We start from the raw sequence: 16948 nt of genomic DNA on the forward strand, positions 1-16948 counted from the left end.
CCACCTTGACGTCTGCTCAGATGGCCAGTTTAGGCGAGCCTATTTCTACAAAGGAAATTGAAACTGCTATCACCTCTCTGGCTTCTAAGAAAGCTCCTGGTCCGGATGGATTTACTTCTGATTTCTATCAAGCATTTCATTCCCCCGGATGCTCCACATTCTTCCACCTTTACGCAAGCATGTATTGTTGTACTTCCAAAGCCAGGTAGAGATGAAACACATACAGCTAATTATTGGCCCATTCCTCTTCTAAACGCTGATTATAAGATTTTCACTAAAATCTTAGCTACCAGGCTCTCACTTGTCCTGGGCATATTAATTGACCCAGACCAATTTGGTTTTATTAAACAGCGACTTATTGCTAGTAACACCCGGCTTTTTCTACACATTCATCGGGCGGACTTTTCTGCTGCCACTCCAGCTGTGGCTGTTTCACTGGATGCAGAAAAGGCCTTCGACCGGGTTTAGTGGCCTTTTTTGCTTGCAGCGCTTCATTGGTATGGCCTGGGTCCCAATTTTTTGGCATGGATACGATTTTTGTATACTTCTCCTACTGCCTCTCTTTACATTAATCAGCAATTTTCCTCATCTTTTTCCCTCTATAGGGGCACCTGCCAAGGTTGTCCTTTATCCCCATTACTCTTCAATTTGGCTTTGGAACCTTTGCTCTCAGCTATAAGGCAATCTGTTTTTATACATGGTCTACCAATCGGTTAGGACATTTTTAAACTCTCTGCATATGCTGACGATGTGCTGCTATTCCTACAAGACCCTGATGTGTCATTCCCTCACCTTTTTGATCTTATCTTGGCTTATTCTTCTTTCTCATGGTATAAGATTAATTGGCATAAAATGGAACTCTTTCCATTGAATTATTCTGCTTTCTTACTGGATCTCACTCATTTTCCCATACAGAAAGTATCCAAAGGTTTAAAATATTTAGGAGTCAAATTTTTTACGGATCCATCTGACACCGTCATCCACGGGGAATCCACTATTTTTCAGACTTTGAAAGACCTAATTTTGAGATGGTCGCCTTTATATCTCACTTGGTGGGACAGGTTGGATACTATAAAAATGGTTCTTGCCCCTAAAATCACATACACCTTATCTATGATAACCATTTTCTTCTCTATGGATTTTTACCGACAGATTGACAGATTGCTAGTTAAATTTCTCTGGCATAATAGAGCCCCACGGATTGCCCTCTCCAAATTGAAGCATACTAGAAATAAAGGTGGGGTTAATTTTCCTGACTTCTATGCATACCATCAGGCATTCATTTTACAGCAAGGTTATTACTATTTTGAGATGGGTCACTCAAGTACGGAACAGCCTCGTTGGTTATCAATAGAATGAGTACCCTGTTTCCCCGAAAATAAGACAGTGTCTTATATTAATTTTTGGTACCAAAGATGCACTAGGCCTTATTTTCAGGGGATGTCTAATACCGTTGAGCTGCTGGCTGCCCCTGCGTCAGCCATGCCTCACCAGTGTGCTGTCAGAGAGAGGTAAGAGTGTGCAGCATTCATGGTAGTCAGCTTGGGCTGACTCTGCTGCTTTTGAACCTCTGCACACTGCTTGGAAGGGGTCCCCCGACTGGTACTGCCACCATCCCCAGATGTCTGTAATCTTGCTGCCACTGTCACTGCTGCCACTTGGCTATTGGGGAGGCGCCGATTGCTGCTACTGACACTGAAGCCCATTCTGCTGCCTCCTCTTTGCAGGCCCCGTGGGCTTCCACTTCCTCCATGCTGATCTCGTACATTGTGAGATCTGCATAGAGAAAGTGCTATTCTTGCACATTCCCAAAGATCACATGTGCCAATCACTAAAAAGTAATTTTTATTTTTTTTTTTACCTTTGCTGGCTGATGTTCGTTTTCTAATCGGTTGGTCACAGGCTTTTTTTTTTTCCACCTTCCCTTTCTTATTTTTTTGCCAATTCCTTTTATATTGTCCTTTTTTCTTCCGTATTTCTTTTCTCTCCGTCTTCTTCCCTCAAACACAGTCAGGTTCTCATTCTCACATGCATTTCTCTCACACACACACAGTCTCTCACTGGCTCATGCTGTCTGACGCTCACACACACAGGCTCTCTCTCACTCCCACATGCTGTCTTGCTCAAGCATAGGCTCTCACCGTCACACGCTGTCTCTCTCACACACACACACAGAGGCTCTCACATGCTGCCTCTGCAAACATTCAGATCCTCACTCTCACACACAATCTCTCAACTCATCTCATACACGCACGCACCCTCTACAGACCCTCAGCCTCTCTCTCACCTCTGGGCCTCCTCTTCGCGGGTCGCCGCAGGATCGGCTCTGCAGCGGCCCTGAACTTCTCGGGCCTCTTCCTCTTCTTGGGCCGCTGCGACTTGGGATTCGCAGCAGCCCGCGGCGGCTCCTCTTCTTCACGCGCTGATGCTCTTTCTGCTTCCTGCCCATGCGGCTCCGGCAACGTTTACTTCCGGGCCGCACAGGCAGAAAGGAGGAAGAGCATCAGTGCGTTTGCACGCAATCTTTTTCTTCGGGCAAGGAGGCTCAGCGGCCGCATGAGCCTCCTTGCGCCCGGGCGCATCGGCTCCCCTCCGGATACCACTGCAGGCCTCCTCTTCGCGGGTCGCTGCAGGATGGGCTCTGCAGCGGCCCTGAACTTCTCGGGCCTCTTCCTCGCTACCGGGCCTCTTCCTCTTCTTGGGCCGCTGCGACTTGGGATTCGCAGCAGCCCGCGGCGGCTCCTCTTCTTCACGCGCTGATGCTCTTTCTCCTTCCTGCCCATGCGGCTCTGGCAACGTTTACTTCCGGGGCCGCACAGGCAGGAAGGAGAAAGAGCATCAGTGCATTTGAACGCGATCTTTTTCTTCGGGCAAGGAGGCTCAGCGGCCGCATGAGCCTCCTTGCGCCTGGGCGCATCGGCTCCCCTCCGGATACCACTGCTCGCATCTGCTCCTAATACTTTGGAAACTTTATTTTAAAAAAATAAATAAATAAATAAAAAATGACGTCACAGGATTGACCGGCCCACCGGGGGAAGCCTGATCCCCCGATAGGTCAATCCGCCCCTGTTTACAAGGGATGTCTTACTTTCGGGGGAGGTCTTATATTTAAGAATTCGGCTAAATCCCTACTAGGTCTTATTTTTGGGGGATGTCTTATTTTCGGGGAAACACGGTATGTATTGCTCCTTGCCCACAATGTTGTTTCCCTGGTATGACTCTCCCACCTAATATCTCTGCTAATCCTATTTTAAGATCCCTTCATAGAGCTTTTTCAGAATTTGGTTTACTTACACCTGCTCCCGCCCTTGAATGGTATATGTCCAGCCTAGCTCCCATCTGGCACAACCCTTTAATCACAATAAGGGGGAATCTACTTCATTGGCTCATATGGCAAAAGCAAAATATTTGGTTGCTTTCCTCCATTCTCTTGTCCTTTTCACAATTAATGGACAGATTTGGTCTACCTGTTACCCAATTTTACGCTTGGCTACAATTGCAGAAGGCGTTGCAAGGCAATGTATTACAGCAATTTTCTTTAGATAAGACCTGATATTTGCTGGAGTTTTTCCAAAAGCAAGGTCACAAGGGCCACCTTGCCTCTCGCCTATACAAACTTATTAAAAGTTTTTCTCACCGTTCTCCCATATTGACCTTACGGCCGGTATGATCCTTAGACCTTGGACTGGAGCTTACACACTCTATGTGGGACTATATTTGGTCAATATCAAGCCGCAGATCACTCTCCTCTAGTTTAATACAGACCTCTTATTTTGTTCTACACAGAGCAGTTTGGACCCCTTAGAAGCTTCACAGAGCCGGACTTTTAACTTCTCATACCTGCTGGTCCTGCTTGGCTTCCAAGGCTACGCTGAGCCATAGGCTTTTCGAATGTCCCTTTGTGAATAGTTTTTGGCAACAGCTTTGGAATACAATTTCTCTTATTTTGGGTCTGAACCTACCAATCTCTTATTCTATAATAATTCTAAAAGGAGCTGACCCTTCCTTACAGCTTCCATTGCCTCAACGCAAATTAGTAGATTTCCTCTTAACAATCGTTCAACACAATGTCCTGTCCAATTGGAAATGTAGTAATTTGCTTTCTGAGCATTTATGGTGGAACACAGTTTGTTTGTTCTCTAAAACTGAAAAGGCGATGGCGATCAAAACTGGTCGCCTCGTTAAATGGCCTATATTGCTACACTATAAACAATCTAATGATGTAATCTGTGTTTTTTTCCACCGATTGTGGCTGAAATTTATTTGTATCCTTCTTTTTATTTTTTATTTTTCATTTCTCTTGTCTTTCTTTCCTTTCTTCTTCTTAATTTGTTTCTCGGGCTCTCTTTCTTCTTCTTCTGTCTTTTAGCTCTTTTTTCCTTTTTTTTTCTCTTTATCTGAAGAAGTTATCACTTACATTTGTGTAAGCTAAGACATGTTATTAGCTATGTATCATGCCTTTGTTGATGTTTTTATTTAAATGGCTGGATATATTTTTTCTTTGTAAGTGATGTAAACTTAATAAAAAATATTATAACTAAAAAAAAAAAAAAAATTGCCATGCTGTGTCAGACCAAGGGTTCATCAAGCCCAGCATCCTGTTTCCAACAGAGGTCAAACCAAGCTACAAGAACATACCAAGTACCCAAACACTAAGAAGATCCCATGCTACTGATGCCAGTAATAGCAGAGGCCATTGTTAAAATTATTTTACGTGTAAAATATACGTGTGTATGTTTTTAAAATGGGTGAAGGAAGTATTTGTACTACAACACATGTACATATTTAATTACCTAATTACATAGGGATAGATTTTAAAAGAAGCACGTGAGTGTCCATGTGCGCATGCATGCACATGTGTATATATATATAAAACAACCAAATACACTCCTAGTGGAGTGGTATACAAGCATATATCAAATTTTCACAAAAGATCTTCTTTTTATTGTCATTTAGAAAAATATATCAAACAGCATTCATATTACATTTATCATTGGTACAATGTATAATGTTTATCCAATCATTTTATTACCACACTAATTAAAAAATATCCTACTCATACTCATATACACTCATACATCTCTATTACATTCATAAAATCTCTCCCAATACATCAAGGTTAATCACACTAAATCACCCCACACTTGAATATATAATTAAACTTCACTGCACAAACTATTTTACATCTTATCTCATTAAATCTACACAGTGAATTTTTCAATTATATTCTTTGTATCAATCCCGTCGATCACATGAAATCACCCCACACTTAAATATATAATTAAACTTCACTGCACAAACTGTTTTCCATCTTATCTCATTAGATCTAAACAGTGAATTTTTCAATTATATCCTTTGTATCAATCCCTACAGGATCCTTGTTTCACCTCACGGCTTCATCAGGGGAATTTGCAAATAGTTGTTAACAAGCAAAGATTTTCACAAACATAGGGCATTAATTTGTATCACGGTTCTTCCAAAATCTTCCTCCCCTCTTCTACATAATATATCTTCTCGCAAAAATAATATCTTAAATACCTGCACCAATCATCACGATCCGGATCTGCTGTCTTGAAACCTCACACCAGTCTGAAAAACTTAATTTTACATCTTCAGTACTACTAAAAATAAATAAATCAACATCACTTAATTACACATTAACTTCCCCAATCTCTATATTAACCCACCATATCTCTTCTTATATTTTTAAATTCTTTTAAAGACAAGAAAGTAAAAACCATCCCCCCAGCTACTATAAAACTCAGACGGACACAGCTGCTTCATTTACTTAATTTTATCTCCTTTAGACAAACGTCATTTTTAGAACCCGCATCAATGCTGCCTACCAATCAATTATTAGCAACTCTTTTCCTTCTTCTAGCTGTTATCGATGTTCCCCACGTATTTCAAAACTTCCATTCCGTATTAGCTATAATAATTCCACCTAATGATCAAAAAGGATCAAGAAAAAGAACTTATTAACCTTCCCCTTCTGTTTTTTATTTTTTTTTAACTTCAGTCTCTCCTAATGCTCAAGAAATCCTAAAAAGACCTCTTACCTCTGGACATTTAAACCTTCCAGCCTCAATTTGACATTCTCTCGGCTTTCCAAACGTGGTAGCAATTCACCGCTAACCACACCTTAAAAGCAACCCCTCTGATGGTAAGGCCACCAATCTCCTTCTTCCCCTGACTCTGTACCGCTGCTCATTGGAGCTAGCGTACCAGCTGTCTCACTTTCCACCAATCACCTAACTCTTGTATTGTTCAAATCTCTTTCTCACTACCCGCGCTGACTCTCTCATTTAAAAAAATGCTTCCTACTCGATCATACTGTTAAGCCCGCGCGGAATCAGCATATCCCACTGGAAAATATACCTTTGCTCTTGTTGTCTCAATGTTTGTGTTACCTCCCTGAGGGCAAGGTAGCTGTTGTAGAACGCAAATCTTTAATTGTTCAATCATGTGGGCTACTTCCAACCAATGTCTCACTAGAGGTGCTCTAACTTCTCTGTCCGGATACAACTTCTATGTTGAATAATCCAAGTTCTTATTGGTAAAATCGTGTGCCCAATGTATAACTTAGGACAAGGACACTGAATCACATAAATGGCCCTACTGGTGTGCTATAGATGCCAAAATCCAGTGGGATAGGCTGACTCCGCCCGGGCTTAACAGTATGAGTATGGAGTGATTTAATGTGATCAACGAGATTGATACAAAGAATATAATTGAAAAATTCACTGTGTAGATTTAGTGAGATAAGATGTAAAACAGTTTGTGCAGTGAAGTTTAAATATATATTGAAGTGTGGGGTGATTTAGGGCCTCATTTTCCAAGCAGTTTACCGTGTGCGATAAATTCGCAAATCACGTTAACAGCCGTTAATGCGATTGCAAATTAGTAATGTGGTATTCAGGGGGCGGAGTCCAGACAGCCTGTTTCAGGCTCTGGAGAGAGAGAGAGAGAGAGAGGGAGAGGGAGAGGGAGAGGGAGAGGGAGAGAGCCTTACTATAGTGCCTATGCCCTAGACAGGTATTTTAATCCCTATGGGAGGGCCACCTACTAACTCGGGGTGGGGATTAGGTATCAGCGTCGGGGGTTGGGGCCACTTTCGCATTCCACATGAGACCTACGGAAAGAACAGTGGTCTCTAGTGAAGATTTGCTGGGCGTCGGAGTGAGAAAACTCACTCCAAGAGGAGATTTGGGCAACGTTCTCTCCACCTAGCTTGCTGGACTCTCTACCTGGGCAACAACAAGCTAGGTGGAGAGAACGTTGCCCAAATCTCCTCTTGGAGTGAGTTTCCTCACTCCGACGGCCAGCAAATCTTCACTAGAGACCACTGTTCTTTCCGTAGGTCTCATGTGGAATGCGAAAGTGGCCCCCAACCCCCGACGCTGATACCTAATCCCCACCCCGAGTTAGTAGGTGGCCCTCCCATAGGGATTAAAATACCTGTCTAGGGCATAGGCACTATAGTAAGGTGTGCTCTCTCTTTCTCTCTCTCTCTCTCTCTCTCTCTCAAGCCTGAAACAGGCTGTCCGGACCTATCGTGGCCCGTGATGATGAAGATCTTTTGTGAAAATTTGATATGTGCTTGTATACCTCTCCATTGGGAGTCTATCTGGTTGTTGATTATAGAGCTCAGAGAAATAGGGATCTTGCCTACATTTTAGGTTTATATATATATATATATATATATATATATATATATATATATATATATATACACACATATATACATACACACACATACAGTGTCAGGTAGATTTTTATTCAGCCTTGCACGTAAATTCCGGCCCTTACACACGCTAAGCCAATTTTCAATAAGATTCGGCCACGTGCATAAAGGTCAGTAGGCGCAGAAGTGCTGGGCTGAAGGAAAGGGGCGGTCCGGGGGCATGGTGGGATGGGGCTGGAGGCTGCCGGTATAATGGCCATTTGCCACTGTACCGGGAAGAGACTGCCAGTGCATGCAAGTTGCTACTGCTCCAATGGAGCAGTAAGCAATAAAATTAAAATATAAAAAGGTAGGAGAAAGGGTATGGGATATTAGGTAGGGTGGTAGGAAAGTTCCCTCCCAGTCCACTACTTAATTGGAACAGACTGGGAGGGAACTGGGAGAGGCCCAATCTCATCACCCCACATATGTTTGTGTATATATATATATATATATATATATATATATATATATATATATATATATATATATATATATACACTCAATTTTTAATATATGCTATCTAGGGAAGGAAAATAAGAACATTGATTGGAAGCAAATCTTCAGCAGTATCTTACCCAAAAGATGATGAAGTACCAACCCATCAAAAATATCTTCCTCAATACTTTTTACCACTATATGTTCTTCCTTTAATGTTGCATTGATCCAGTCTAGTAGGAACTGAAAAAAGAAAAAAAAACCCTACTGATTTCAATGACAATAACAATGAATGTCTTGGTTTAAATGTATGTTGATCATAATATTCCCAGTCAGAACTAGATCACATTCCTCACAAATTCTTCCCATAGACACAGAGTAGGAGAAATGCTCAGTGCCCATTTTCCACAAGCAAATATTCAATGGACAGGGCAGATCCTGCACATCACATCCAGCTCCTCTTACCTCCAATTTCCAGGGGCAGGAGGACATTTCAGCAGCTTTTTGCCTTAACATCTTTCAGGTCAGGAAAATTAAGAGAATTCCCATATACAATACAATTTCTTCAAAATGTCAATTTACAGTTTGTAGTCTCTGTTACTTTTCTTTATTGTCAAAATAATTTTTATTAACATGGATAGAGAGAAGGAGGTACAGAAACTTAAAAGCTGATCACAATAGGTCCAAGAAGAAAAGAACAATACAGAATTAAAAAGTACAGCATATCATCAAAATACAAAATTAAATTTTTAGCATCAGTACCGGATACATACAAACAAAACCCATCGGGCCACAGACCTCAGGCCATAAATGTAAGCTGTACAGAGTACATCTCCTTCCCTCTACCCTTTTGGGGTCTTACCGCAGTAGGACTACAGACAAACCAGCATATAAGAACACACTCACACCTCATTCATACCCATGCATACATCCCAAACCAAGACAGCAAATACTGAAACCCATTCCCATCCTCCCAAAAGAACCCCACTCACACCTCCCAATAAAGGATAGAATTGCCAAGTGGGGAAAGGCAGTGGAGTACGCAAAAACTAGTCCAAACAAAACCAAAGCAAAACAAAATGGTCCATAAATACAAAGAACAAAAGAGAACATATGAAAACAAATGAGCAACCCAAGACTCAGCAGTTGGTGTTTAATGCAACCTTAGGCCCTTGAATTCCTCTGGCCATGAGGGAGCTCCCGCACGGGGCCAGGCCACTTTGTTTCATAGCCCGTACGTCGCAGCCCAGATTGAAAATCTACGGAAAGGAGATGGTGATAAACCTCCCACAGTGTACAATAATGTTCGTCAGGCATGTGTCTACCCGGTTTAGAGTCAAGCCACTCTATTTGCATAAACAAAGCCATTTTCTGAAACCAAGAAGTTGGGGTGGATGGTGCTTCTTCTATCCACACTGTCAAAATATATTTACAGGCGATCAGAAGGGCCAACTGTATGAATTTCGCCTTGGCTGTGGACTGACTTGAGGTCATTCTTTCCACACCCAGAAAAGAGTAGAACCATTCCTCGCAGTCGTAAGGACAGTACACTAGCGCAGGGTACTTAACACTACAGATCAAAAACCAACTAAGCAAGAGCAGAAAATGAATTGACGTATTAGAGATCCCATCTCCAGTCCACACTTGACACACAAAGTAGAGGAAACCAAACCCATATGATGTCTCCTCACATCATCAACATAAGGACATAAGAAATTGCCATACTGGGACAGACCAAGGGTCCATCAAGCCCAGCATCCTGTTTCCAACAGTGGCCAAAACAGACTACAAGTAACTGGCAAGTACCCAAAAACTAGGTATATTGCTCACTACTGATGCTAGGAACAGCACTGGCTATTTTTCTAGGTCAATTTGAATAGTAGCAGGTAATGGACTTCTTCTCCAAGAACTTATCCAAACCTTTTTTAAATCCAGCTACACTAACTGCACTAACCACATCCCCTGGCAACAAATACCAGGGTTTAATTGTGCGTTGAGTGAAAAATAATTTTCTCCGATTAGTTTTAAATGTGCTACATGCTAACTTCATGGAGTGCCCCTTAGTCCTTCTATTATCCGAAAGAGTAAATAACCAATTCACATTTACCCATTATAGACCTCCATTGATTTTAAAGACCTCTATCATATCCCCCTTCAGCCGTCTCTTCTCCAAGCTGAAGAGCCCTAACCTTTTTAGTCTTTCCTCATAGAGGAGCACTTCCATCCCCTTTATCATTTTGTTCACCCTTCTCTGTACCTTCTTTATCGCAATTATATCTTTCTTGAGATGCAGCGACCAGATGTGTACACAGTATTCATGGTGCGGTTTCACCATGGAGCGATACAGAGGCATTATGACATCCTCCGTTTTATTCACCATTCCCTTCCTAATAATTCCTAACATTTTGTTTGCTTTTTTGACTGCCACAGCACACTGAGCCAACAATTTCAAAGTATTATCCACTATATTGCCTAGATCTCTTTCCTGGGCGGCAGCTCCTAATATGGATCCTAACATTGTGTAACTACTGTTGTGCTGGAGATGAACCCTTGGCCTGATGCAGGATTGGTACAGCCCTCTGGTCAGACCCAGAGAGTGCCTACCACCAAGAGGAGGAGCACAGGAGGAGACAGAGGCTAGCTGGAGCTTCGCCAATAGCAACCCAGGGTTCCCTCAGGCTGAAACCTTGGTTACCCGTGCCGCCTGGTCTTAGGTGGGCCTCGCAGGGTCTCCTAGAGAGGAAGCGCAGGGGAGTGCCCACCACAAACAAGGGTGCATGGTCGATGTTCAAGCAAGAATGTCCAGAGGTTGCAGGAGGCCAGAAGAGAGTGTCCGAGTGGATAGCAAGGATCAAGGCCAGGGTATCAGTCCAGAATGGTCAGCCAAAGCAGGGGTCAGTACTTGTAGTCAATCCGGGAGTAGTCAGGCCAGGTAAAGGTCAAGTTCCAGGCAGCGGTCAGATGAGGTCAGTGGACAGGCAGAGGTCGGTTCCAGGCAGCGGTCAGACGTGGAGTGAACAGGCAGAGGTCGGATCCAGGCAGCAGTTAGACAAGGTCAAGAGGAAGCAAAGGTCAGTACCGTGAGATCAGTCCAAAGGGTACTACCAGGAATGGAGAGACGAAGGAACAGGAGACGCTGGAACACAGGTTATGCTGGAACAGGAGATGTTGGAACAGGAAACCCAGGAGACGCTGGAACAGGAGACACTGGAACAAGGCAAACTAAGAACACCAATGTGTTTGACCTGATTGCCAAGGCTAGGAAGTGGTGTCTTACCACTTCCTTAAATCCTACCTTCAATCAGGGCACGCCGCCGAGCTGGGAGCCGACCCTTTAAGAAGCCAGGTGGTCCTCGCACGCATGCCTAGGGGCGGGGATGATGCCATGGAGGACACCAAGCCCTGCCATGAGGCCTGGTGAGTGGTGGAAGGCCCAGAAGACGCCACCGCAGGACACCTTGGACGAGCGGAGCTTGCAACAGCAGCAGGGGAGGGCCGGGTGCAGGCCGAATGCGGATGAGACGCACAACAACTACAGCATGGGTTATTTTTCCCAATAGGCATCACCTTGCACATTAAATTTAATCTTCCATTTGGATGCCCAATTTTCCAGTCTCACAAGGTCCTCCTGCAATTTATCACAATCTGCTTGTGATTTAACTACTCTGAGTAATTTTGTATTATCTGCAAATTTGATTACCTCAATCATCGTATTCCTTTCCAGATCATTTATAAATAAAAAAGCATGGGTCCTAGTACAGATCCTTGAGGCACTCCACTGTATACCCTTTTCCACTGAGAAAATTGTCCATTTAATCCTACTCTCCATTTCCTGTCTTTTAACCAGTTTGTAATCCACGAAAGGTCATCGTCACCTATCCCATGACTTTTTACTGTTTTTTAGAAGCCTCTCATGAGGAACTTTGTCAAATGTCTTCTGAAAATCCAAATACACTACATCCACCAGTTCACCTACATCTAAATGTTTATTAACCCCTTCAAAAAAGTGAAGCAGATTTGTGAGGTAAGACTTGCCTTGGGTAAAGCCATGCTGTCTTTGTTCCATTAAACCATGTCTTTCTATATGTTCTGTGATTTTGATCTTTAAAACACTATTTTTTCCTGGCTCTGAAGTCAGGCTAACTGGTCTGTAGTTTCCCGGATTGCCCTTGGAGCCCTTTTTAAATATTGGGGTTTCATTAGCCAGCTTTCAGTCTTCAGGTACAATGGATGATTTTAATCATAGGTTCCAAATTTTAACTAATAGATCTGAAATTTAATTTTTTAGTTCCTTCAGAACCCTGGGGTGTATACTTTCTGGTCCAGGTGATTTACTACTATTCAGTTTGTCAATCAGGCCTACCACATATTCTAGGTTCACTGTGATTTGGTTCAGTTCATCTGAATCATTACCCATGAAAACCTTCTCCAGAATGGGTATCTCCCCAACATCCTCTTCAGTAAACACCGAAGCAAAGAAATTGTTAAATCTTTCTGCGATGGCCTTATCTTCTCTAAGTGCCCCTTTAACCCCCTCGATCATCTAACGGTCGAAGCCCACAATAAGCATGGTGTAACAACTTGTATTGTAATTCTCACAAGCTGGAATCTGGAGTGAAGTGATGTAGAGATGTAAAACAATATGCCAGTGATTCTTTAGAAATGTTTTCTTCTAAGGCCAATGACCAATAGGTGGCAAGGAAGTCAAGATGGGAAGGCTGCAACCACTTTTTACACAATCTATGCCAACCTGCAATAGAGTTTTTCAAAAGGGACACATCATGCCATGTCTGAAGATATGTAAAAAATGCTTAGAGAGGACTTGAAAAATGTGACCCAACTCAGCAAAGGAGAGAACAACAAGTGCACTAGAATCATATAAATGCAGAATGAACCGAATGCCTGCCTTAACCCAGCCATGAAAAATGGCTGTGTAATCTTTTCCAGGTGAAAAATCCACATTACCCAGCAAAGGAAGCAGCAAAGAGTGGCAACCAAGTAAACCCCATTTAGCTCTCAGCCAGCATCAGACCTGTATATGGAACAATGTCCAATCACCTTTAAGAACAATGACCAATGCTGGAACAATGTCCAATCACCTTTAAGAAGAGACTTAAGACTTTGTTGTTCGAACAAGCCTTCCCATAATTACTCACCTCAGCCTTGGCTCTTATCCGCATCATGAGGACTTTATTCAACTTGATGCCTTCATAGTCCCCCCTATCTAATTTCCCTGCTTTTGCCCTAGTTATACAGTCCCAATTCTCTATACTTTCTGCACCCATTTTATGTTTTCCAGGTTATTCTACCCTGTTCATTGTTTTTATCCAGGTTATTCTACCCTGTTCATTGTAAAACAAGACTTTGTCTCTGTTATTTTTTTTGCTGGTTGTAATGTAAACCAAAGTGATAATTAATCTTGTTAATTGAACCTCGGTATATAAAAGTTATAAATAAATAAATAAATATATATATATATATATATATATATATATATATATATATATATATATATAAAAGAGTAAAGCAGAAATTTAGAAAAAGGCTGGTGTAGAGCCTCTCAAGGCAGGTTTGGATTAAATATAAAGGCAACCAGGAAGTAACTACGTTATTGAGTAATATAGCTTCACAAAACTTGTACATACAGTAAGCCACTCACCCACAAACCTCAACTGTCACACTGCATTATAAAGTCTCAGGTCAGGAAAGGCCAGGACTCCTGCTTCCTTGGAACATTCAAGTTTAGCATGGCTTACTCGCGCGCCCTTACCATTCCAAATAAAAGTGAGAAAAGTGGAATATAATTTATGAAGGTCCCTGCGGTGCAGGGAAGCATATGTAGTTTGTATAAAATCTTGGGTCTAATCACTATTTTTAGAAGCACACATCTGCCAAATAGAGATAAAGGAAGAGACTGCCAAGCTCACAGCTGAGACTGTATCTGCGTGATGGTATCAGTAATGTTCAGCCCATACAGTGAGCCTAAATCCCTTGGTATCCACATTCCCAGATGTTTAATTTTATGTGAAGCCCAAGTGAGAGGAAATGGACCCTCCCAAGTTTCCTCCAGTCTCGGGTCCAACGCCAAAGCCTCAAACTTAGAGAAGTTTATTTTAAGACCTGCTATCTGATTAAACTGAGAAAATATGCATATAATGCAAGGATTATTCTGCCTGGGGCAGTCTAAAAAACAAGAGGATATCATCAGAGAACATAGGAATTTTTAGCAGAAGATCACCAACTAAGATACCTTGAAATCCACCTCCCATCTCAATTTAGACGTCAAGGGTTCAATCGCCAGAATAAACAATAAAGGCGACAAGGGGCAACCTTGATGAACTCCACATTGCAGAACAAAAGAATCTGACAGGACTCCATTGATAAGAATACGGGCACTAGGGTTACTATATAAAACTTTCAACCACTCCACTAATCTACCAGAGAACCCGTAATGAGATAGGGCCCAAAACATAAAGTGCCACGATAAAGAGGCAAAAGCATTTTCTGCGTCAAGGTTCAGAATAACTGACTCAGCCGTAGGGATGGAACTCAATGCAGCAATCAGCCTACGCACATTTTTAACTCCCTGTCACCCAATCATGAAACCCATTTGGTCGGTATTTATTATTCGGGGAAGGACAGTGTTTAGTCAATTTGCCAAAACAGTAGCTAGGATTTTCAAGTCAACATTGATCAAAGAAATAGGGTGATAGGAACCCACTTCAAGGGATTCTGACCCTTCTTAGGCAATACAACTATTACCAACCAGTTCATATGAGAAGAAAGGAAACCCTTCTCCACCAAAGCATTATAAAACTGTGATAACATGGGAAGCACCAGGAATCTTAGAATTTGGAAAATTCCATGCCCAAATCATCCAGCCCTGATACCTTCCCAAGCTTCAGGCCCTGGATCACAGAAAAAAATTTCACCATCACGGATTGGGTCGCTGAGTGCTTCTGCCTCTTCCAATGAGACCGAAGGCCATGGAAGGTCTTGAAAAAAGGAATCATAAACCTCCATATTCATACCTTTAGCACTATAAAGAGCACTATAATACTCCAAAAATATCATAGTAATATCTGAAAGAGAATGCCAGGGAGCACCTGAACTGTCCCGAATCCCCACAATGCACGATTTATGTCCCAGTACCCGCACGAGGTTTGCAAGGAGTTTGCTACGCTTGTTCCCAAACTTGTACATCTGATATTGGAAATATCTTAGGGACTTAGGGGCCTGCTGATGCAACAAGTGATTCAAGGCTGCCCAGGTTTGATCTACAGTAAATTCAGAAGAGGGAGACTGCATGGCTTTCAATGCTTTTGTTAAAGCCAGAATCTCTGCATTTCGCTTTTGGTTAGTTTTGGCCACATATGCAATTATATGACCCCACAAGACCACTTTACCTGCTTCCCAAAGCAACGAGGGTGCAATATCATATACATTATTAAAAAACAAGTAGTCCTCCTAACACTTCTTGAGATAAACATGGAAACCTTTATCCAAGTAGAACTCAGGACTCATCCACCTGGAAAAAGAGGGGTGCGGAGACCGCCTAAGCTCCACTCCCACAGACACCGGGGTGTGATCAGAAATAGAAATAGTGCAAATAGTAGCATCCCTCACACCTGGAAAAAGACCATCAGAAAGTAACAAGTAATCCATGCATTAGTAAGATTTATGCGGATTGGAATAAAAAGTGAAATCCTGCTCCCCTGGTTATAGGACCCACCAAACATCAAGTAGCCCAATTCCTTGCAAAGAAAATTCACACCCAATCCCTCTGAGTACTTATCGTCAGCCTTTGCAAGTTGACAATCAATTGTCCTGTCTGCTACAACATTAAAATCACCCCAACTACTATTTTGTAGTCAGAGAAGGTAAGGAGGTGGCCCACTAACAAAAGAAAAAATGCATGAGAATTAGGGGCATAAATATTACAGAAAACAATCTTCTGGTGGTGAAGTGTGCCTGCTACAATAACGTAATGCCCTTCCGTATCCTGTAATTGTCGTGCAACCTGAAAAGGTAAATGTTTATGGAAAGTATGCCACCCTTCTCCTCCTGGTATAAGAAGAGTAAATACATTGCCCCACCCATTCATGCCTTAACTTTTTATTTCTAAATCTGACAAATGGGGTAGATTTTCAAAGGGTCACGCACTTAAGATACGCGCATAACCCCCGAAAAACTGCCCCAAGCTGCCCCTGCACGCACCGAGCCTATCTTGCATAGGCTCGGCGGTGCGCACAAGCCCTGGGACGCGCATATGTCCCGGGGCTTGCAAAAAAGGGCGGGGCGTGGGCAGTCCTGGGTGGTCCAGGGGCAGGGGTGGGGGCATGGTCGGAGCCTCCAGGCACAGCGGCCATTTGCGGCTGTGCCTGGGATCGAGGGCCGGCCATTGGCCAGCGTGCATCACTTCTTCAACAAAGGTATGGGTTTTTTTTTAGATAGGGCTGGGGGGAGGGTTAGGTAGGGGAAGGGAGGGGAAGGTGGGGAGAGGAGGAAGGAAAGTTCCCTCCAATTTCGGAGTGGCCTTGGAGGGAACGGAGGAAGGCTGAGCGGCTCGGCATGCACAAGTTGCACAATTGTGCACCCCCTTGCGCGCGCCGACCCTGGATTTTATATCATGCACGCAGCAGCGTGAACAAATCTACGTCCACGCACACCTTTAAAAATTTGGCCCAATGAGTCTCTTACAAAAATACTACTTGCCAGTGTAAGCATTGAAACATAGACAATAACTTTTTATGTTTAATCGGAGAATGAATCTCCGCTACGTTCAGT

At 42.8% G+C, this 16948-nt stretch overlaps 1 protein-coding gene across 1 annotated transcript in view; it reads right to left on the reverse strand.

Annotated features, from left to right (window-relative positions):
• Positions 1 to 16948, reverse strand: part of PARVG (parvin gamma) — a 140904-nt gene that overhangs the window by 74392 nt on the left and 49564 nt on the right. Inside the window, exon 4 of the mRNA XM_029600118.1 lies at positions 8302 to 8404. Within this exon, the coding sequence (XP_029455978.1) occupies positions 8302 to 8404 (103 nt within the window). The remainder of the gene's footprint in view (positions 1 to 8301; positions 8405 to 16948) is intronic.

The sequence above is a fragment of the Rhinatrema bivittatum genome, chromosome 4, assembly GCF_901001135.1.
Source record: "Rhinatrema bivittatum chromosome 4, aRhiBiv1.1, whole genome shotgun sequence".
NCBI lineage: Eukaryota > Metazoa > Chordata > Amphibia > Gymnophiona > Rhinatrematidae > Rhinatrema > Rhinatrema bivittatum.